Consider the following 24,500-nt stretch of genomic DNA (forward strand, 5'->3'; position numbering starts at 1 on the left):
CCTCAACAATTTTTATATTTACGGCGCCAACGCATATGCCTAGCTAGCTACGACGGGCCAGAGTCGTAGCGACCGACAAGCGTTGCATACGCACAGGTTTTTGTTCTTCTGTAGAAGGCGCAGAGGATTATTTACAAGAGACATCAGAGGAGCCCCGGCCATGCCAGTAACTGTGATGATCCTGAAAAAGGGTGTTTCACCCTGCAATAATAGACCCATCACAAAATTGTAATAAAGGAAGCGACCATCATGTTGGCGAGCTGATGGAGAGAGAATACGAGGGGAGAGAAAGAGAGAGACGGAGAGAAAGAGAGAGGGAGAGACTGGGGAAAAAATCGACTCCATTTCCCACTCTGGCGAAACCGGAGGGAGAGAATCCCTTTTTGCCGTCGAGGTTTCGGAAGACCCGGTTGCCATTGGCGGATCCATTTCGGTGGCCCCACCTACTCATTGGCGAGGGTGCTTCCCGTCCTCCGGCCACCATCCCAGAGGGCCACCCTCCACCTCGAGGGCGGCTGGAGTCCCGGGCGTTCATCGCCGCCAAAGCCTCCTAACACTTTTCGGGCTAGTTTGTTGAGAGCTGGCTTTAGGTGGACAAGCAAATATAAGAGCTTTAGTGGTTTCCTTTTTTTATGTTTTGGGTTTTTATTTTTTTCGCTTTTTCCCGAGGAGGGCGTATGAATGGCAGTCATGCCTTACAAAGACACTTGCAATAGCAGTGAGCAAGAGCTGGTAAGTGGGCTAACCTCTTCGGCCTAGGAAAATATGGCGTGGGACTTGCCGAGCGTTTTCCTTCACCTGTATTATTTAATATAAAGAATAATTTTTTTTCTCTAGATTGATAGAATACATCTTGACTTGATGGTGATATACACTTCATGCAAAACATACACCGAGGACGATAAGAGATATGTGGATATTCTTGCGATGATATATAACCGTTAAGACTACCGGAGATTGATATCCGTGATTCTAAAAAATTTATTTTATGTATATATGTCAATTTTTCTTGGACTTACCGAGATGCAGAGACAAGAAGGCCCAGGGAGCCGTGTCAGGAGCTTCTCCGTACGGGATCTTCTCCAGCTACCGGACAAACCTTCGCCAGGTAGGTCTTCGTTAATCCTTCTTCCGAGTAATTCATCTCAGTATTTGCCTTCGTTCAGGGAGCCTTCTTGCCAGACCCTATTCACGCTTGATAAGAGAAGCCTCCATATAAGTAGCCTGGTCGAAATTCCCGGTATATTATGTGTTTATCAGTTGTTTATTATCTTTGTCGTAGAGGTCATAAAAATTCATAATCAGAGTGCGCCTTGTATGATATATATCGCTATTATTCGTTCATTTGATTGCATGGTTTCTCGTGTTTCCCAAAATTGAAGGCAGGTTTTCAGTAATAGCACAAGTCAATTTGTTGTAACTCACGTGTATTGCAATTTCGTGTTTTGCATCGTAAAATTTCTTCCGTTCCGTTTCTTAGTAGAAGAAAATGGATTCTTTTGTAGTTTACATAGGCTTTCTCTTGGAATTTCGTTGAATGTCTTTTCTATCTGTTTGTTTTTAATCTTTTAAGGATACTTTGTTAGAGCGAGCCACGAGCCATCTGTGCAATTTACGTAATCAGTCGTATTAATGGTTTATTACATTTGTCTTATATGGTAAACTTCTTCCTTGTATGGATCCGTTTATTCATTTCTTTGTGCTTCCCGATCTTCCTTCCTCATAGAGTCATTACGATTAGCAACGATAACAAAAAATGGCTTCCAAATAACGCGAATGTTTCCTTTGGCTATACGAACGAGATCCTCTTAATGAAGTAATGGCTCCTTATCATTTACACGTATTACAGAGTGGCTTTGCCAACTATTTAGTCCTTCTGCCTGCATGCTTTCCCCCTTTAAGTTCTTTATCAGAGCCGGCCCTGTTTTCTGCGCCGTGCATGTCGGGTCTAGCCACACGGCCTTTTATGCTTTATCATGCGAGTGACGTTCGTGTTACGGAAGATCGATACGCCGTCATGTGAGCAGGCTTATTCTTATCGCTATTTGATTCCATTTCTGCTTATTTGTTGTTTGTTTCGCTCGTATCGTGACTGTTATTGTTTTTAGTATTGCTATTAAGCCGTGCGCGATAATGCCCGGTTGCGAAAATTAAAAAATAAAAAGAAAAGAAGTTAAAGAGAATTGCGGTAGGTTGCTGGTTACCGCTGTCGTGTAGTGGTCAATTTGCCCCATTACGTTTATGCGTATTTTCATTTCGCTTTCTAATTCCTTCATGAGTTTCGCCTGTAATAAAATCCTTTTGTTGGAATTCTCGCCGTCATTGTGGCGGTAGTGTTTAAAAGGGCGTATTGTAATCATGAAATTCTACGAAAGCTCCGCAATTTTTGCTAGATCGTTTGTAAGTGCCTAGGCCTTATAGTAATGTTTGCTTGTTTAGAATTTAATTTTGGAAAATGTGCTACTAGTTATTATTTATATTTGTGTCCAGAAACATGTTCGTGGAAATGTAAAATTTGCCTTTTGTTTTGGGGAAGGGAGGTGATGATGTTACTAAATAAATAAATCATTGCATGTTGAGGGTTTGTTTAAAGATTAATTCTGTTGTTTGTATTTCTTTGTTTTTAATGTATATTATTGTTTTTTCTAGACGAAGGTTGTATTTTATATCAAATTACAAGGACCATATCCCACTTGAACTCCAAATAAAATTATAAAATTGAACTAAAACCTTTATTATGTTTGTTTGTAACTCGTGAAGGGTAAATTACAAGTTTCACTGTAGTTGCGCTTGTCCGTACGTTTACTTGAGGCTAATTATATTTGATATTTTATGATAGAATATTATGAGCCTGAAGTGCAGTTTCAAGTTTCCCAGAGGTACTCATTTAAGGCTTTTCGATTTTTTGACGTTCGTGACCCTCTCGTCTCTTCCCTTTGCAGCTGATGCCCTGACGCAGTCGCTGATGGTGAATTCCGGGGGCAATGAATCCACGCCGAAGGCACCGCCTGCTCAGAGCATCCCAGCACACCTCAACGACCGAAACCCGGTCCAGGCCGCAGCCGATTCGACGGAGAACACCCACGTGATTGAGGAAGGAGACGAAGACGACGAGGACGACGACGACGACGAAGAGGTGGGCGAAGGGATGGAGTCCTCCGTGGAGTTGGAGGGAGGTCCCGAAATGCCCGGCCGGAAGCGGAAGAGGCGAATTCTCTTCACCAAGTCCCAAACGTACGAGCTGGAGAGGAGGTTCCGTCAGCAGCGCTACCTGTCGGCGCCCGAGAGAGAGCACTTGGCCTCTCATTAACCTCACGCCCACACAGGTCAAAATATGGTTCCAAAACCACAGGTACAAGACGAAGAAGCTATACCGGGAGAAGGGGCTGCCTTCGACGCTCGAACATCCTTACGTCTCCTCCACGGGGTCCTTGGGGTCCTTGCCCAACGCCCTTCGACGGCTGACCGTCCCCTTGCTCGTTAGGGAAAGGTTATCGTCCGTTCACGCCAACGGCGGACGCGCTGACCCTCTGAGTCCGGACGCCACCGCCCTTTTAGAGCCTCGTTTGCCGCCTCCTTTGCACCTCACGCCGCCTATGGCCTTCCCGGGTCTGTTTACGGGTCTCTTCGGGGCTTCAGGAGGGCTGAGGCTGGGCGTGATGCCGCCCTCCCTGACCCAGACACCCTTGTCTCCCGCTCTGGCTGCTTCTCTGACCTCGAGCCTCACGTCCTCTCTCCTCCTGCCGGCGCCTTCTCTCATGTCAAGTAGCGCCTCCCTCTCGACCAGCTCCTTGCCCCTCTTCTCTTCTCCTACTGTCACATCTACTGTCGCCCCCGCCCGCGCCCCTGTCACCGTCTTGGAGGGCTGCGGCCATCGCTCAGCCTCGTCCTCGCCGGCCACGTCTCTTTCCTCCCCAAGGGCGTCGTCTCCAGTGACTACGACGGGAGGCGTAGACACCTCGAGCGCTGCAGGGGCGGCAGTGCCGTCTTCTGGTGGCGCCACTCTCACGGCCACCAGGTGGTGACCGCCCGTACGCGGACCTACACAAGCGGACGTCAGAGATGATTAAAAATGATGTGAAACTGGCCCTTTTTAAAACAGTGAGGTGTGAACATTGCGGCCGGAAGCGTCTCTCGGGTGAACAAAACGACCGCTCGTTTTTCTCGGTGACCCCCTTCAGTGGACGTGGCAGCACCTCGTTCGTTCGTCGTTGATGAAAATGATAGCAATGATGCCGTGTGCCTTAGGAATACGTTAGAGTTAATGGCGAAATATCTTGTTGCGATATTTAATGACACAAAAGAAGAGCACTCGTGTTAGATGAGAAAATAGAAAGTCCTAATTACCAAAAAGATTAATGATAATTGTTGTCTGTCATTTTTGAGCCATTTCGAGTGATGAATGTGTTAGTCATTAGAGATAGTGTCGTATTGTATCATTATAGGGTAATGTAATTTACGGTTAATTAACGGTCAGGTAGCGAGTGGAATCAAGTCAGGTGAGGAGGAATTACATAGTATGGTAACCGGTCAGGTACCACAAAGGTACCACGACCGACTTGAGGAATTTTGTTTGGTGTCTCGTAAACATACCTCGATTAATCTAACTGATAAGATGCAGTTATTTGATATTTTAATTGTACATAAAAGAATATGAGTTTTTACTTTTAACAGACTCTTGTTGTTACCTTCATTATGTTGCTGATGAAAAGCAAGTGTGCAGGCGAGGTAGAGAATCATGTATATTAAAACAACTCTAAGTATGTTATTGGGAAAGGGACCTCCAATTTTGTTGGGAGTTACTGTATCCATGTGAGATGAATTTGCAGTATTTTATTACCTGAGATAATTTATATTGGAAGTATTGTTAACATTTGATATTTATTTATATTGTTTTTCATTTATTTTACAAGAGACATTCAGATTTACATGACATAAGTGCAATGGACATATTCGTAAATTCCTTTATTATTATTATTATTATTTTTATTATTATTTATTTATTTTCCGAATATGCAAACATCAATATAGAACAAACCAAAAAGTCCTACTGTTTTAACTCCGCCGAATGAAAATAGAAATGAAAAATTAAAATAAAAGCAAATTACGTTGCCACATTACACATCATGTACCACTTTCAAGCAAAAACTTGATGTTATTTAAAAGAAAAATCAAAAGAACTGGTATTCAGTTATCGTCTTGTGTTAGAACGAGGAAGCCCCTGGCCAGCCTTTCCGTGTAGCAGGTCAGAAGGGGGGCGTTATGCAATTGGCGAAATCGATAATTAGATTTCGTTCCTTATCGCCATAGTGTGTGTGGAAGAGCCATAGACAGCATGCGTCTATGGAAGGAACCGTACATATATTACGGCGTGTATGTATGTTATTTTACATACACAGAAGACGGTGTTTATTGAGTGTGTACGTAGTGCGCGCTCACGCAAAAGGGATTATGATTGAGGCAGCATAACTACCTTCGGAAAATTGTTTTATTCAATATTTATTTATATACTCATTACCCTGTTTCCGAGAAATATTTGTATGGTGTTGAATCCATGTAATTCAGTTAAGTCTGTTAGTTTAAAATTCGCTTTTTTATGTTTATTTGAATGATTACCTCCATTTTGTTTATGAAATAATTATTCGTTCAATTTATTCACGGCATATCTTGCTCCTTTCTCTAGTAGATTGTAATTGGAATCTGTTCTCAAGGGAAACGATCTGTACAATTCATCTATAAACCATGAGTTAATAGTTAATCATTTCAGTGAAATGTATCATAATTTTCGGCGCATATCTTCAGCTTTTACTGATTAACCTATTTTATTTTGCATTGATAAGTTCTTCTTTTTACTGGAAGATCAATAATGTAGATGATGAATGCCTCAATAAGAGATACAGTGCTGCTTAAATTCTGTAATTTTTATATTTTAGCTCTGTCATGTAGTATTTATTCAAATACTCGGTATTAGCTCTTTCTCCCTATTTATTCATATTTTTTTATGAGCGACCTTATGAATTCTAATGTTTTTGTAATTTAATATACCAAAGCATATTTTTGTCTTCGTAATTTTTCGTTATGTTGTTGAATTTTATGCGTGTGTTCGTAAAGATTCTGCCTTTTTTTTTCCTTTAAAATATATAAATATTACTGCGTAAACCTACAGTATATACATACAGACATACAAATACATACACACATGTATATATATAATATAATACATATATATTATATTATATGAATTCCAATGTTTTCGTAATTTAATAAACCAATTATATTATATATGTGTATATATAATATAATATATATACATATATATGTATATATGTAAGATTTGAATTCATATATCATGTATTCACACATATTTATACATGAATGTATTATATATATACATAAATAGTTGTATATAATTTTCATATCTATATCTATATGTATATATATATAATATTATATATACAGTATATATACATATATATATTTATATATTTCTAAAAAATAATCATAAACATACGGGCGGGAGATGAAACAACGTTTGAAAAAAGATTTAAGTGCTTTTATTTATTTTCATTGTTTGTTATATACACATTCTGTAAAAGAAGAAGAATAATTGCTAAGGATCGGTAAATATTGTCACTATGGAAAAGGAAAGGTATTACACATTTTCAATGCAGTGATTTACAGTGTGATATGCATTGTGATTTGATGTAGTAAGAATTATTCAAATGTTTACCAGTATATGGATATGAATATGGACAATGGAAATAGAAATACTAAAATATCAATTATGGCTACATTGGTTACCTGTATTGCTTTCAAGTATAAAATGGTATTTCTTAATTTACAATTGATATTTGATGCTTCGAAGCCGAAATCGGTTTGAAATAAAAATTATTATTCACCTCTGTCTGTGTTATGACTGAATATGTAGCAGTTACTATTTTCAGGAGACTTAGTTACCTGTACTTAAAATTTCTTTAAACAGTTGAGGCGTCTGTTATACTTATAGTAATATAAAAGATTTAGCTACCTTTGATTTTGTATATCTTTGCAATTTTATCAGCAATTTCACTTTAGGGGTAGATTTTCGTGAATAGCCAGCATCATCTTATTTTTCAACCGTCACTTGGTAGATAGCATTAATTCACTGATAATTTCTTTTATCAATTTCAAATTCATGTCATATACATTTTCATTTATTTATTAACTTTCAGGCTAAGGTGTTTGTTTGTAATTCTGATATTATTTGGTTAAAGTCCTCTCTCTCTCTCTCTCTCTCTCTCTCTCTCTCTCTCTCTCTCTCTCTCTCTCTCTCTCTCTCTCTCTCTATATATATATATATATATATATATATATATATATATATATATATATATAATATATATACATATATATAATATTTATATATACTACACATATATATATATATATATTTTATTGTATATATACAAATATATAATATTTATATTTATATATGTATATATATGTATATATATATATATATATATATATATATATATATATATATATATATATATATATATATATATATATATAATGAAAAAACTGCCAATCTGATCCAGGATTTTAAAAACTCAATCTTGAGTATCTTCCACATTAACTAAATCTACCTCTTCAATACAAGTACAAGGAGCAGAGATGATTTAACAAAGAGGTGACATAAAGTATTCATTACGCGAATCTTTGAAGAAATGGAACTCTGAAGAGAAATTGGTCATCTGGTTTAGGTTTCGTCCGTTATCGACTTTTTCTTAGCTCTAGTTATTACGCCATCGGAGAATTGACGTTCCTCGGTATCCTGATCCGAAAATAAAATTGTTTTATTTCTTATTTTTGCTTAGTAATTTTCTTATTGCTGTGTCGTGGTACATTGTCGTTTTATTTTTCTGTCTTTTTGTTTTTAGGATGACGAAGTTCACTAAGCGTGTGGGATGAGTATCCTGTTTTATTTGATTATTATATTATCATCTGATATTTTGATAACAAGTTCTTTTCTGTATATAATTGTTTATTTATACTTATGGGCGTGAAAATACAATCATATAATTTCAGTTATTATTATATTATTATTATTATTATTATTATTATTATTATTATTATTATTAGTCTATGCGACCTTTTGGACACTAGAAATTTAGTCTTTTTACAGATGAATTACTCCACTGCCTTTCTTTAAAATGTAATACAATGAATTTATTCCAGAGTAGGAGTATTTTATCAACTTTGACATGATTTTTTTGGCGTTAGTGATGAGATAGTTGTTGATCGTGGAGAATTAATAATACTCAGAACGCCCAGACAATGACGTCACTCATAGACAATTTTTGTGCATCCCGGTCTTGCTCTTAAGAATTTTGTTCTTCACTCTGTTGGATTTTTTTTCTTTTACGCAAAGGTCAGTGAGAAGGGCAATGTCTAAGTCTAAAAGGTTCAGCGGTATAGCACCGTTTAAATGTTAAACAAGAAATGAACTGAAAAAAGTCATTAAAAGAATTGCAGAACTAGGCAGTTTAATTTTTTGTAAACGCATTACTGCGCACACATTCTTAATAAAACCTATAGCATACTACATTTTTCTAGCTTATGAATATTTAAAATTATGCATTTTAATTAGCCTTATCTTTAGGTAACGTCGGATAGATTTTATGGTCAGATTATTTAATTACTTTTCGGGTCTGTTTCATCTTCAAAATGTATTTTTTCACAAAATTTTAATTACCTTCCACCGAAGTGTATACATATACTGGATTTGGTGAGGATAAAATGATATCGATCGTCTAAAGGGTTTATTGTGCATAATCCAGACATGTGTTTAAAAAAAGTGCGTATGAATATTGCTGTGTATTGTTATAGGTATGTCACGTATCGGTGGAGTCATCAGAATCATGATGAAGAGTAATGTTAATAATTCTTATACTTAACTCTATGTTACCATTATTCATCGTCACTGAATATTATAATTCTTTTCCATTTTTGTCATTTCCTTCCTTTTATTATACTTTGGAAGTTTTCATTCCAGTTCTTTTCCATGATAACCTCTGTAAATATTGCATCGGTATATTGATATTAAATGATAAGAAGACGCTTGTTTGTTTTACTCAAGTGACGTTTTCAACTTGTAAAAAAGAATTGTCTGCCTTACAGGATATGATTATTGTAGAGTCGTTATCTTATGTGTTTGCAATTTTTATTGTATGATTTACATTTTTAGTGACTTGGAATATATATATATATATATATATATATATATATATATATATATATATATATATATATATATATATATATATGAAGTATAAATTTTCTTGCTTGGGAAGAATTTTTATCGGAATATATTTTTCATTATTTTAGTGCAACTGATTAATTATAAGTGGTTTTTTCCTATTGGCTATTTTTTCGGACGATGTGAGGTAAGTGGTATTATTATTATTATTATTATTATTATTATTATTATTATTATTATTATTATTATTATTATTATTATAGAAATCATTTGGGTTGTCCATTTTTAGTATGCCTTGTGACATAATTTTGTTTTTTGTGTTCGCAAACTAGTTTAATACATAGTACCAATATGCATTATTGCCTTTTTTATATTGTGTGAATAACTATATAGATGCTTTTATTTACTAAACAGACTGATCAGAATTTTTTCGTTTCATATTTGAGGAACCTCAGATTTAACATTGCTTGCTGTGATTGTCTATTATTTTTATAGGTTCAATTCGATCATTTTAGTAGAGATTACCGAAACATTTTTTATTGAAAAAACTCTTGATCTCACTCTAAAAAAAAAAAAAAAAAAAGCATGCTTCCACATTAAAGACACTTTTACTGTGCCATGATCCTTGTTGTTAGTTCCGTATATATTACTGCTTTACTGTTACAGTCGAGTACGAAAGGAAATTACAGTACCCTCCAAGTAATTGTGGTAGATGTGTAGATAGTCGGCTGTCTATCGTGAATATTTTGTTGAATTCAAATAATACATTTTTAGGTAAATATATACGATATATAATTAATTTTCCATACTGTCCAAATACCGTTGTCATATTTTCTGCATATAGAATTTAGTGAATATAGCGTTACGAATGTAAGCCAGGTAAGTTTTATAACGAAGCATAGGCTCCTTGTGGGTAAGATCATTCAAAGGGATCGTGTTTGTTAGATTTTCTATTTAATATTATTGGATAATATAGGCGCTCGGGCCTCGTTTAGCTCACTCCCAGTTGCACCAAACTGCTCATTTATGTTGCATGTTTCACTGACTTTTAGTATCTGGACTGGTGGCATATGTTCAAATATGAATTTGAGTGTGTGTAAAGAACTGGATAGGAGTCATTAGTGCATCCTCATATAGTGGGTTGGGCGTATTTCTCTGTGCATATGGTTTTCCTCTTGCCAGCTATCTACCAACCTATCTGCCTCTCTATCTATCTATTTAATATATACACATATATGTATATATACATATATATAATATATATAATTATATATATATGTATATATATATACAGATAGATAGATAGATAGATAGATATACATACACCTAACACGCAAGCAACCTGCAAGTTGTTTCTGCTAAAAGAGTTTTGAACTGAAAAAATAAGTAGGCACAACTACATAATTTCATCCTTTAATGTTTGAATAAAGGATGAACCTTTATGCCGAAAATTTCAACAATACTGTCGTTCTGAAACACACACACATATATACATATGTATGTATGTGTATATATATATATACATATATATATATATACATATATATATATACATATAAATATACATACATATCTACTACACAGAGGGGTCATTAGCAGCATGGCGACACACTATCTACGCACTGCGTATCTTGCTTTTGTTTCAAGTGCAATCTCGCCGTTCTTGGATATTTGAATCTTGCCTTCTATTATCTTTTTCACTTCATTTTGCCATCTGTCTCCCAATCCCCTTTCCCCCTAAACTTGCAAATTAAATATAATTTGAACAAAGAAATGTACTTCAGGATATTTTGCCTCGTAAAACTTACCAAAAGGAAGTCACTTAAAAGACACTCCATTTAATAGGTATACTGATGAATTGTTACAAATTGCAGAAGAATGAAACTTTTTGTTCTAGGGACCATAAAATTTTGTTAGTGATTTCAGTCTTAAAAAAAGCAATCTTTTTTTTTTTTTTATTTCCGACATCTGTAAGTGTGGTCAGATTGTAAAGGTAGTAGGTTGTCTGGTGTGGACCTTTGGGCTCTGACCACGCAACTGAGACTTTGTAGATAGATAGATAATATAAAGATAGACATTATACGCAGAGAAAGATAGGAGTAGATAATACTTAAAAAATTCTCATAGTAGCATTAGTCTTGAAATGAAGAAACAAATCCACAATTATGTATATGTACCTATATCTGTACAGTTTTATCTATAATAAATATATGCACATATGCATAACTGTGGATTTGTTTCTCCAATACTTAAATTTATCACATACCATGCGTGTTCATTTAGTAGAATCGCATATCTTCTTTTAAATTTTATTATTATTGAACTGCCAGCTGAGACGTTATTGTAAACAAAAGGAAAATTACACTTTTTACAAAATAAAAACAACCCCTAATTTCTGTGTTTTTAGGAATAAGCGCTACACAAAAATTTAAGTTGTTTCAAATGTACTGTAATTGATATCGCTAGGTAAGTACTACATTTTTCAGTTATTTGGTAAACTGCAATATAATAATGTTTTATATTTTTGTATTTCCAACAATTTTTCAAGTGAAAATTTCAATCCATTCTCTTATAAATCAGGTTAACATAAAAATGAGTGTCACACAATTTTCGGTGTAATTATTATTATTATTATTATTATTATTATTATTATTATTATTATTATTATTATTATTATTATTATTATTATGTAGAAAGCGTCTCTGGCAAACGTAGTAGGACCAAATGTTCCCTTTACATTTCAGATTGTGAGAAAATCCTAAGGGATTGAGACGCCATGTTACAATGCCAACATTGATCACGTTTGTCCATTCAGTTATTGTCCCTCCTCGAGTTATGCTATAAAATTCCTCCTCAGCTTCACATCGTTGTGAAAAGTCTTGACTGAGAGTCTGGTGCTTGATTTAAATTAGAATCTATAGCACCATCCTCTTCCTTTGTAATTTGTCCCCCGAGGTTCAATATACTTGAATTATCATACCTATTTGTGAAATCTTTGTGATTACAAACATTTTTCCCAGTTGGTAGACTGGAAGATAGTGAATATTATTACGTCATTAATACAAAAAAGATTTATAAATTACAACTTTGAAATAAAAAATATGTCGCCGTAATTACCCAAGTCATATTTGTTGTTTTTGAGGGACTGCGATCTCATACCGAACTGTTTACCGCTTTATTTTTCAAATATTTTGGCTTTAGCGTGTTCGGTTAACCTGCAAAACTTTATTTTTCTTAACCTGTATAATTATGCATCCATGAAGTAATACCTTTAACCTTTTCCCGTTGACATCAGGCTTGACTTAAAAAGAAGTCTCATGTTACGTAACGTTACCTTAATACTTGAGGTCAATATAGGGATGTCTTACGAACGCTCTTACGTCACCGTCACCTGTTTGAAGATTGACTGCAAAATTAGCCTGTGTTGAAGAAGTTACAGACGGGTACTGAAACTTTATTATAAGATTAGGATCTTTCCTAGATCGTGACCCCAAGGGTTTTCGTAGGTCGTTATCTAGGAGTCATTATCTTTATATGATACTTACAGTCTTTTGTTTATGTTTTTACGGTAATCCCCAACTGGCTTGTACTAAACACACCCCAAAGGTGGATACATACCGGGTTAAAACCCCTAGGGGTCACTATCTAGAAAAATCCGAAAATTAAAATAAACAGAGAGGTTGGGTAATACGCAATTTCTGCCGTTCTAGATGAAGGTAACAACATCTTCACAGTGAACAAGGAAAGAAAGGCAATTGACTTTGTGCTAATTGGAAAGTGACACCAGAAAAGCCTTTTCTTTCTTTCTCCGGTGCTACTATAGTATATCTACCGAGCTATTCGCGACCTACCAAAAATTAGGATGCTACCTACCAAACAACCCAATTAAGGCCTATGGCAATTACTTCCTCAAACTATATACAAAACTATTTGATCCCCCAGGGGCTAGTACTAAACACGGCGAAACAGTGACTCCCCTACACTGTTTCGCCGTGTTTAGTACTAACCCCTGAGGGGTCAAATGTATATAGAAAATGGATGGTAGATATCATACTATAGTAGCACCCTTTCTCCCGTCTGTTTGGTGTGTCCTTCATGCATGAGCCTCTGACTTAAATTCACAATGTATGGTAATTCAATTTAGGATTTTGGTGGTTTTCTGGAAATATCCTTATCTAACGTTTAATATTAGTATTTATTTGGAAAATTTTGATATAAAGTTATGAATCGTAAATCGATAACACGTTGAATTTGAGTGGTTTTCTGAAAAGCCATTAATCATCCTTGGATATCATTGGTTTTTGAAAACGCCTATTTTTACTTTTTTGAATAGAGTGGTGAACTCGACAAGGCAATATAGCAAGTCATATAGATAGATATTGCACTTGTTTTTCATATATTATATACTCGGTACTAACGTTTGCGTTTCTGGGAATAGCTTTAATTGCAGTTTATTCAAGAAGTAAGATGTCACTAAAAACAAAGAAATGGCGTGGTTAATTAGGTCTGTGTGTGTCTTTGTACTGTTCTGGACAATTAGGCGTCCTTTGTAGCACAAGTAAACATCTCGTTAAATTGGTATTTATCAATATTGATTTACTTTGCAAAAGGGTTTCTAAATAGTTCTTGAATATAGATATGGCAAAGGTTTGATTTAATTCACTTAATGAACGATCTTAAAAACAACTCGTCAACTCAAGTCTCTCTCTCTCTCTCTCTCTCTCTCTCTCTCTCTCTCTCTCTCTCTCTCTCTCTCTCTCTCTCTCATTTCCACAGAATACACGCCATTAGCGATTTCCATGAAAACACCTCGTTATCGCCAAAGAGTAGTATTTAAGGAAGAAAAGACAATGAAAGTAGAATTGTTTGTCACTGCTTTCCCTTAGTCTTTATAGCATGTTCTGGTTGATTTCACGGCGCGTATGTTAATTTACGACAGACATTTCACAAGCGTTATTACCCCTTTTCTCGGTAAAGCAGGGTGTCACTGGACCGCCGCGGGTGTGAAGATGGACGCGTATGATTCATGGCTGGGTGATTTAATGCACGTCATGACGGAATAATAATTGCTTTCTTCTACGCGATGGGTGAGGCCTCATTTTTCTCTCTCTCTCTCTCTCTCTCTCTCTCTCTCTCTCTCTCTCTCTCTCTATATATATATATATATATATATATATATATATATATATATATATATATATATATATATATATATATATATATATACACTGTATATGTAATAATAATGAAATCCGAGCGCATTTTTTGTTTGTCCGCCCCGGGTTGGGGCGGGTAGGTAGGGGAACGGGAGGATAGGGTGACATCCACCCTCCTCCCGCAAACCTGTCTTGTCTGTCAGGGTGGGGGGCGGGGTAAGTAGGAGAACGGGAGGGTAAGGGGACATCCGCCCTCCTCCTGCAAACATGTCTGTCCGCCCCTGGTGGGGGCGGAGTAGGTAGGGGATCGGGAGGGTAGGGGAAACAGCAGCGCCGTCCCAGTGCGCCTACCGCCCGCTAACAAGCTCGTGTGTGTGTGTGTATATATATATATATATATATATATATATATATATATATATATATATATATATATATATATATATATATATATATATTATATATATATATACTATATATATATATATATATATATATATATATATATATATATATATATATATATATATATATATATATATATATAATCATGATGTCTCTATGATTCACTGACCATAGTAATCATGATGCTTGATTCACTGACGTGAGAGAGCTTGAGTTCGATTGGCGACGGTTAACCTGCGCAGTGAGTGATGTATCTGGTACTTGACTTCCTTTGGTACTTGGTCGACTGTAATAGACTATAGCCTAAAGTACTCGCTCTAACCCTCAGGAGCAACGAAGAGTGCTTTTGAAACGCGTTTCTCTCTCTCTCTCTCTCTCTCTGTGAACCGAACTGTCAGCTTTTGTGGGTTGCAGCTGGAGTAGAGAGAGAGAGAGAGAGAGAGAAAGAGAAAGGTAGGAGACGTGAGTGACAAGCGCCTTGTCAAAATGTATCCCGTCCAATAATTGTAAATGGGATAGGCTTTTTCTCAAAGGGCTCTGACCAAAGGTACGTATATTTTTATTTATATTCACATATTAAGACGTATGGGAGATAATTGGATCGAACTGATATTTTCTTGAGTCAGTTGGAAAACTTATTACAAATCACCTATTTTAGTTGTTATTTCTTCTTCATTTCGATGGTGACCGTTAGGTAATATTTTTTTTCTCACCGGTTGGTCATTACACTTCTGATTGCTTTGTCCTTCAACCTTTTAATACTGACATGGAATTGCCTTTAAGAAATATCTGTTTGTGCAGACGTCAGGTTTAATTTGTATTGCTGATAGATTTCATCTGTAGCTCTCGATGGATTTAGTTTTAGATTTACCTTCTTACTGAACCTTTGCAACGTCAGGATGTTGATGGAGATTTGTAACCCGGCTTGTGCAGATTTTATACTCGAAATGAGGTTAGTTTTTACTGTTATTATTGTGTTTCCCCAACTTTAGTAGCTGCGGCGGATTTATAACCTCCACAGCGTAAGGTGCATTAAGGTATGTGGAAGGTTTCTTGGCAAATGAGGTTTTGCAAGTAATTGAACCTTGGCTAGCTTGGCTCTTTTGAAGTGTCCTGAAAGGTCATTATATCCTCAGCTGGGTATTTATGAATAGGTTTTGATGTCAGGAACTACAAGTCATTCCTAACTCATGCATTTTTATCTATTTATTTATTTGTTAATATATTTTTTCTTTTTTAATAAGTGGTATCTCTTCTTTCTGTATTTCCCTTTACTTCCTCTTACATCTTCCTAACGAACACCATATTCTTTGCAAGCTTTAATTTCACGCCATTGGCCCCGAGGGCTTGTTGCATATGAACAGGTTTCATCTACTGAATGAAATAAAATAAAACACAGATACTGGTAGAAGGTGTCTCGAACAATGGCCTCGGAAATTTAGAACATTCTTTCCTCTTCCATTTTCCGGTTTCAAGCGGAAAATTATGTTGGCCATATTTATTTGATCCTGCTTTAAGCCATAAACAAATCCTGTGCTCCATTTGATTTTCTTTGGCTTTGCACTTTTTGGATTCCACGTTGACCCATACGACCCAATATAATATGATCCCCGTAGGAGGGTGGTTAGTGTCGTCAGTGAACCTCACATGGTGCACTGTCAGCATTACTTAAGGTCCTTTGCAGCGTCCCTTCGCCCCTAGCTGCAACCCCTTCCGTTCCTTTTACTGTGCCTCCATTCATATTCTCTTTCGTATATCTTGCTATTCACCCTCTCCTAACAATTGTTTCATGGTGCTAGTGCGAGATTTTCCTCCTATTACACCTTTCAGACCTTTCTATTCTCAGATTCCCCTTCAGCGCTGAATGACCTCGTAGGTCCCAGATCTTGACCTTTGGCCTAAACTCGATATTTCATTCCAGTATCAGTATGACCACCGGCCCTCTCTTGCGAGCGATTCCTCCACCTTAGGCGCCGTATTGCCTCAGGTCAGGAAGTCGCGAGGGTCACGAACAATGTGAACTGCCCGTTTCAAGTCGCGGTTTTGTCTTTTACCTAAGAAAGGGTTTTGTCTTTTACCTAAGAAAGGGTTTCGTATTTTACCTAAGAAAGGGTTTTGTCGTTTACCTAAGAAAGGGTTTTGTCTTTTACCTAAGAAAGGGTTTCAACCTAAGAAAGAGTTTTGTCGTTTACCTAAGAAAGGGTTTTGTCTTTTACCTAGGAAAGGATTTTGTCGTTTACCTAAGAAAGGGTTTCGTATTTTACCTAAGAAAGGGTTTTGTCGTTTACCTAAGAAAGAGTTTTGTCGTTTACCTAAGAAAGGGTTTTGTCTTTTACCTAAGAAAGGGTTTCGTATTTTACCTAAGAAAGAGTTTTGTCGTTTACCTAAGAAAGGGTTTTGTCTTTTACCTAAGAAAGGGTTTCGTATTTTACCTAAGAAAGAGTTTTGTCGTTTACCTAAGAAAGGGTTTTGTCTTTTACCTAGGAAAGGATTTTGTCGTTTACCTAAGAAAGGGTTTTGTCTTTACCTAAGAAAGGGTTTTGTCGTTTACCTAAGAAAGAGTTTTGTCGTTTACCTAAGAAAGGGTTTTGTCTTTTACCTAGGAAAGGGATTTGTCGTTTATTTTGTCGTTTACCTAAGAAAGGGTTTTGTCGTTTACCTAAGAAAGAGTTTTGTCGTTTACCTAAGAAAGGGTTTTGTCTTTTACCTAGGAAAGGGATTTGTCGTTTACCCAAGAAAGAGTTTTGTCGTTTACCTAAGAAAGGGTTTTGTCTTTTACCTAAGAAAGGGTTTTGTCTTTTACCTAAGAAAGGGTTTTGTCTTTTACCTACGAAAGGGTTTCGTATTTCACCTCAGAAAGGGTTTTGTCTTTTACGTAAGGAAGGGTTTTGTCTTTTATGTAAGAAAGAGTTTTGTCGTTTACCTAAGAAAGGGTTTTGTCTTTTACCTACGAAAGGGTATTGTCTTTTACCTAAGAAAGGGTTTTGTCTTTTATGTAAGAACGGGTTTTGTCTTTTATCTACGAAAAGTTTCGTATTTTACCTAAGAAAGGGTTTTGTCTTTTACCTAAGAAAGGAGCTAATTTTACAACACCCCTTTTTTTTTCCTCAGTCAACCAAAGTTAATGTTGGGAACCATGTGGTCGTCTCCTCCTCAGTATAGAAAAATGCCTATTCTCAAGTGTGCGAGAAATTGCATTTACAGTAGTATTGCACTGTATTATACTCGGTCGACTGGGTATTTCCAGTTCATCAAACACTTATGGATATATTGGAAAGGATTACCTGTTCTATTTGTACTTCAACTTTTTAGTTTAAGTACAAACTTTCTGTTTTCCCAATAGTGATATATCATGCATTCTCATCTGTTTTAATTTAAGGCCTGTTTTGCCCTCTCTCTCTCTCTCTCTCTCTCTCTCTCTCTCTCTCTCTCTCTCTCTCTCTCTCTCTCTCTCTCTCTCTCTCTCAGTAAAGGTTATTGCCTGTGCCGGAGCTGTTCGTATTTTATTCGCTCTCGGTGTCCAGAATCCATTTCCTAAAGTTGCCGGTTTTACTTACAATATTATAATTATTATTAATTAAAAATCACTTGAAAGCAGAATAGATACAGAAATAAAACTTTGAGTCCGAAATAAAACTTTGAGTCCACATTTAAGTGTAGCCTGCCTTAAAGAAATGTATACTTAATATTCATACAAACATGAAATCGGTAGGTACTGGTTATGGAAATACTTTCAGCGTGAAATATTCAAATGGTAACTCTTCTGTATTACCTTTGCGAATGAGATTATTGTTTGTATCCTGTAAGTTGAATGAAGAGAAATCGTCAGAGCATTTATTATTATTATTATTATTATTATTATTATTATTATTATTATTATTATTATTATTATTATTATTATTATGAACAGGAAGTTATGGTCAATTCCTTCGTCGGTGTTTTACACACTACCTGATCGCCTCTTGACTTCAGTTAATACTGAGCTTTTCAAAGAAGATTGTTAACTTATTGCATACCAGTCTATTTATTAATTTATTGGTCTGCTTTTCAAAAAAGATTGTTAACTTATTGTATGCAAATCTATTTATTAATTTATTAATTTATTTTTTCTTTTTTAATAAGTGATATCTCTATTTTCTGTATTTCCCTTTACCGCCTCCTACTTCTTAATGAACAACATATTCTGTGGAAGTCTAAATTTCAAGCATGTGGCCCCCGTGGGTTTGTTCCATATGAACATGGTTCTCCTTCTGAATAATAATAATAATAATAATAATAATAATAATAATAATAATAATAATAATAGAAAAATATCATTGGAATCACTCTTCATTATTTTTGCAATGGTAAGTACACGAGAAATTGATTTAGACATTCACCTTCGAACGGCAACTTTTATGCGTTTCCAGAATGTTTTAAGTTGTTGCTGGCTTGGCCAGCCAAATTGATCGGCTGGCTGTTTTCTTTCTCTTTCCCTCCTCTCTCACACACCATATATTGATGTTACTGTGGTTTAAAAAGTAATTGAATCTATGGATCTTCCCAGATAGTGACCCCCAAGGGTTTTCGGGTGTCGTTATCTAGGATTATTATTTCTCTGGGGTCAGTATCTTCATGATATTTACAGTCTTTTGTTTATATTTTCACGGTAATCACCAACGGCCTTGTACTAAACACACCGCAAAGGTGGATACATAACGGGTTAAAACCCTTGGGGAGTCACTATCTAGGAAAGATACCAATCTGTATTACTGTAATACTACAATTAATACAAGATGTGCAAAGTCAAATCCGTTAAGGATATAGCACAGTATCAGTACAATTAAATTAAATAAATATACATTACAGTAATTGAGTAATTGGTTTTCTTTGTATATTTGAGACAGGGCCCACGAAGACTTGGTAACTTAGTGAGTCCTGATATGGGACTAGGGAGACGGAAGAAACAAGAGGGTTTTGGGATCCTTTAGTTATAAGGTCAGGAGGCATTTTACAACTGATAATAAGCTCTTCGTTGGGAGAGTCGGTAGAGTAGTGGTCTGGTAAAACTAAGGTATACTTACAACTGATAATAGAAAGCGACATGTAGTAGCACTTGCCCTATATAATGAAGCCTGAATAAAGATGTATTTAGTGATAAAACTACAACACCTGTTTACTTCAGAATTTGTGGAAATAAGCTTAGATAGCATTTCCTTTTTGATTCAAAGAACGATGGGATGGGTAACCAGATACTCGTTAATAACCCCAGACATATGAAAATATGAAGGGCCAATCCCAGAGAAAGACATCGGCTCATTAACGAAAGGCTATAAGAATCGTGGAAGCTAGAAGGGAGAGAATTTCAATCTTTGTATTCAATAACAAAAACGTTCCCTACTTCTGAAAAGCAAATGCTGAGGCCTTTTCTTTGGGTACCGAGTTGATATCTGCACGCGAAAGACGTTTAACATATCCCAGTCAGCCAGGAATGTCAGTACAGGTTACTCATTTGAAAATGTCAGGGCGGCCTTCGTCATTTTTCAGTAGTGTTGAATCGGGCTTAAGCGGTATGCCATATTCTACATGTCACCTCTGGAATTAATTGTAAATACTGTATCTTTAGCATAACCGTTAAAATTAAGTCTTTTTCGATATTAAAAGGAGCGGAAAATGCAGAAAAACGTATCGATTTCGAGAAGTTAAAAGTAAATTTAAAAATGGTTGACACGTGTCAAATGCGCGAGGGTCTGTAGAAAGACCATCCTAGGGCATGTTTAAATGAAGAACCAAGGTCCTTGTGATACACAGTCGAAGATATCTTGAGAACACTTGCTGAATGGTATTGGCAGAGAAGGCAAGACGGAGTAGTAGTACATCAAGCTCTGTGCTGAATCAAATTAATGATGAAATGAATGTTCAGTTCCCATGAGGATGACAGTAAAATGTTATATTCATAGACAGAGTGAAACATTTTGCTGGTAACCTAACAGTGAGGAACGCTTTTCTGGCAAGTAATGTGGTAGCATGTTTCACTCCAAATAGTGATGGAAATGAGGTGTTGAAATTTAGCATTTTTACAGGCCATAACCAAGTAAAGGAAGATTATAACTAAGTTTATTTGATAGAATGATAAATATATATGAAAAGTACTTTTTTATCTATTATGGTCATTGACACCACATAAGAAAATTTGGAATAGAATGCTTCAATGACAAATGAAGAGATGAGGGTTTTTTTTATATGGAGAAATTGTCAGCGTCGTAGTCATCTAGCTAAGAAGGAAATAAATACAGTTAACTCCTAGGAATCATTATACCGAGAGATAAAAAGATATTTTCTCACTGGATCACTGATTTCTAATGAGGTTGTATCCCCCTCCAGATGGGCAGCTCATGAATTTTAATTGGTTTACATCCCCCAGTCAGAGGTACTTCTCTGATCTGTGTTAATGATTTCTGACATAACATTTCGAGAATCAGGACGAGCTACGCGAGAAGTTAGAGAAGGCAATGGATAATATTTGTGGAGAGCAGAATCATCAGCATAGCGAGTGGCAAGATAAATATATCGATCACTACCGGTCCCTGTTTTAGCATCGTTGGTAATCCAAGAATGTCCAATGAAGGTGAAGAGTATACGCCGAAGTCGTTTTCAAAACTGCATTTGTGAGTGTATGCATTTTTTTTTTTTTTTGCGTTTTTGCACACTGAAAATGACATTTGATTCTTTGACAAAAAAGAAATGGCGCCAGACGTTATAAGTTCATCATTTACATTTCTGCAATTATTCATCACAACTTAATTACGAAGGAGACATCGTTTTATTCATTGGTTTATGTACTTGAGCAATATTGTAACTTGAAAAATTTTTTAGTAAACAGAATGACAGAGGACATTTGAAAAGTTTCTTTTTACAGAAGATCTGAACGATTACGAAAGAGATGTTGAAATTAGACGTTTTGTTTACCGTCTATAGATGTGTGATATGTAAAGCATCTTGAAAAGACAGTATGCAGTACACCATCATACTCTGGTATAAGTAAACATAAGTATATGCTTCCTTCCTTCCAAAACATATATAATAGAATAAATGATAGTGCATTCGATTAGCAGCTTAGAATCTGTTTAGGTTGAGTTATAAATAGACATTCCATCTGGTATCAAATGAAATCGTCAGCCGAGAGACAGATAAAGGTGGGTGTCCTTAGATGAATGACTTTTCTGCAGGTTAACTTAACGAAAAGGCGCACGGATGACCTTTTGATATGACGATATTGTTGCGTGGTTATTTGGAACAGGAAGTGTACGAGATAACTTTTAACATTACAATTTTTGGATCTTTCCTAGATAGTGACCCCACGGGTTTTAACCTAGTATGCATCCACCTTTGCGGCGTGTTTAGTACAAGCCCGTTTGGGATTACCGTAAAAACATAAAAAGACTGTAAATATCATAAAGATAATGAACCCCAAGAAATATTAGTCCTAAATAACGACCCCCGAAAAACCTTGGGCGTCACTATCTAGGAAAGATCCCAATTTTTCTACGGGGGTACCTGGACGATACGACGAACGAGGGCATTTTTTTATGTGACTACAGACTTTTCTGCAGGGTTACTATACTGTGAACAGATGCACGAATGGCCTCTTGATATGAGTCTTTCCAACAGGGTTACTTGGAAAAGAAGATGCATGTGGGTTCATATGATTATAAAGGAGAACTCCCTGCTGGTTTACTCTGAATAGAAAATCTTTATTGTTCTCTTTTTAACAAAAGACTTTTCTACATAGTTACTTTAAACAGAATATGCATGAATATGACGTGATTTCTCTGCTGCGTGACTATCAGCAGAAGATACACAAAGGTCATTTTGATACGAGGAGATATTCAACAGGGTTTCTTGAAACAGAAGATGGATGAAGGTCTTTGGATTACGATGAAATTCTCTGATAGGCTACGTTGAACAGAATATAATGCACGTCCTTTTCATATGATTATGACTTTCCTGCAGAGTCATTTGGGATCGGGGAGATGCCTTACAGTAATTTTATTCTGACAAAATCAAGATTTCTCTGCCGATCTACTTAGAATATATGATGCATGAGACTTTTTATTATGGTTCCTGGCAGTAGGAGGTAAAAGAGGGCCCTTTCATTATTACTTTGAAATGGAGATGTGTGACGATTCTTTTGATTCGACAAAATTTCATGCAGGGTCACTTGAAACAGAGGAGGAATGGGGGTCATGTTGATTATGACGAAAATTCTCTGGAGTTATTTTGACCAGAATATGCATGAATGTCATTTTGAAAAGATGAGATTTTTTGCAGGATTACTAGGAACAGGATATGTATAAGCGTCCATATGATTACGACGAGAATTCTTCTTCGCTTAGGTACTTTGAACAAACAGTACACGAAACGCCTTTTGATATGACAAGATTCTTCAACAGGGTAACAAGATTTCTCTGTGATGAGATTTCCAATCTGGTTTACTTGGAACTGACGAATTATGAATATCCATATGATTTGAGACTTTCCTGCTGGGTTGTTTAGAACAGAAGGAGCATTGGTTCCTTTTGTTTATACGAGAATTCTCAGCTGGGTGGTTTTGAACTGAAGATGCACTCAAATCCTTTAGATGTGTTAGGTGTGACAAGACTGTTCAGCAGGTTTAGGCGGAATACAATGTTCAAACATCTTAAAATGACGAGGTTTTAGGAAGACAACAAAAATTAGCACTTTAGTTTGCTGTAAAAGAAAACTTTTAAGATGGCTGTTCGTTTGTCCGTCCTCAGATCTTAAAAATTACTGAGGCTAGAGAGCTGCAAATTGGTATGTTGATCATCCACCCTCCAATCATCAAACATACCAAATTGCATCTCTCTAGCCTCAGTAGTTTTTATGTTATTTAAGGTTAAAGTTAACCATGATGGTGCGTCTGGCACCGTTATAGGTGCCAACAACACAGGCCACCCCCGGGCCGTGGCTGAAAGTTTGATTGGCCGCAGCTGGGAATTTCGTGGTCCGTGGCTGAGAGTTTCATACAGCATTATAAGCTGTACAGGAAACTCGATTGCGCCGATGAAACTTCGGCGTATTTTTTACTTGTTTTTTGCTTTATATATGAACAGACTTCTGTGGTTGATTACTTGTAACTAATGACTCACCAGTCATATTTTATGATATGAGTCTTCTTAGCGGGTAACTTTCAAACGGAAGATACATAAGGGTCCTTTTGACATCATGACACTTCTCTGCTGGGTTATTTGGAGCGCATGATTTACACTTACAAAGTTTGGGTTGCTTGGAACAGGCGATTGCAGGGAGCCCTTTTGATGTGACGAGACATTTGCTGGTAACTTGAAGCTGAAGATGCACTAGGGTCCTTTTGCTTTGATAAAAATTCCTTGGTTGGTTTTTGTGGAAAAGATGATTCAAAGAGTCCATTTTGAAGTGACGAGACTCCTCATATGATAGCTTTTAAACAGTAAATTCCCAGGATTCTTCTGATATGACGACTTCTCAGTTGGGTAACTAGGTACAAAGGCTTTACGGGGCCGACGTCCAGATTATTTGGAGGGTAAAGATTAGGTTACTTGGAGCAGAAAATTCACGAGGGTCGTTATAAAAAGAAAACTCTTTTCTGGCAACTTGAAACAGAAAATGCCTTTGCACCCTTTTGATAAGACGAGACGAATCCGCTAAGTTTTTCAGCG

General features: G+C 36.2%; 1 protein-coding gene and 1 long non-coding RNA gene across 2 annotated transcripts in view; both read left to right on the plus strand.

The window, feature by feature from the left end:
* Positions 1 to 24,500, plus strand: part of LOC136852560 (uncharacterized) — a 364,973-nt gene that overhangs the window by 187,124 nt on the left and 153,349 nt on the right. The window lies entirely within an intron of this gene.
* On the plus strand, positions 575 to 4,159 carry LOC136852559 (homeobox protein Nkx-2.8-like). Its single transcript, XM_067127329.1, is given in 4 exon segments — positions 575 to 732; positions 1,024 to 1,108; positions 2,943 to 3,300; positions 3,302 to 4,159. Coding segments are annotated over 4 exon segments (1,218 nt in total). The 5' UTR covers positions 575 to 681; the 3' UTR covers positions 4,026 to 4,159.

This window comes from Macrobrachium rosenbergii, chromosome 25 (assembly GCF_040412425.1).
Source record: "Macrobrachium rosenbergii isolate ZJJX-2024 chromosome 25, ASM4041242v1, whole genome shotgun sequence".
Taxonomy (NCBI): domain Eukaryota; kingdom Metazoa; phylum Arthropoda; class Malacostraca; order Decapoda; family Palaemonidae; genus Macrobrachium; species Macrobrachium rosenbergii.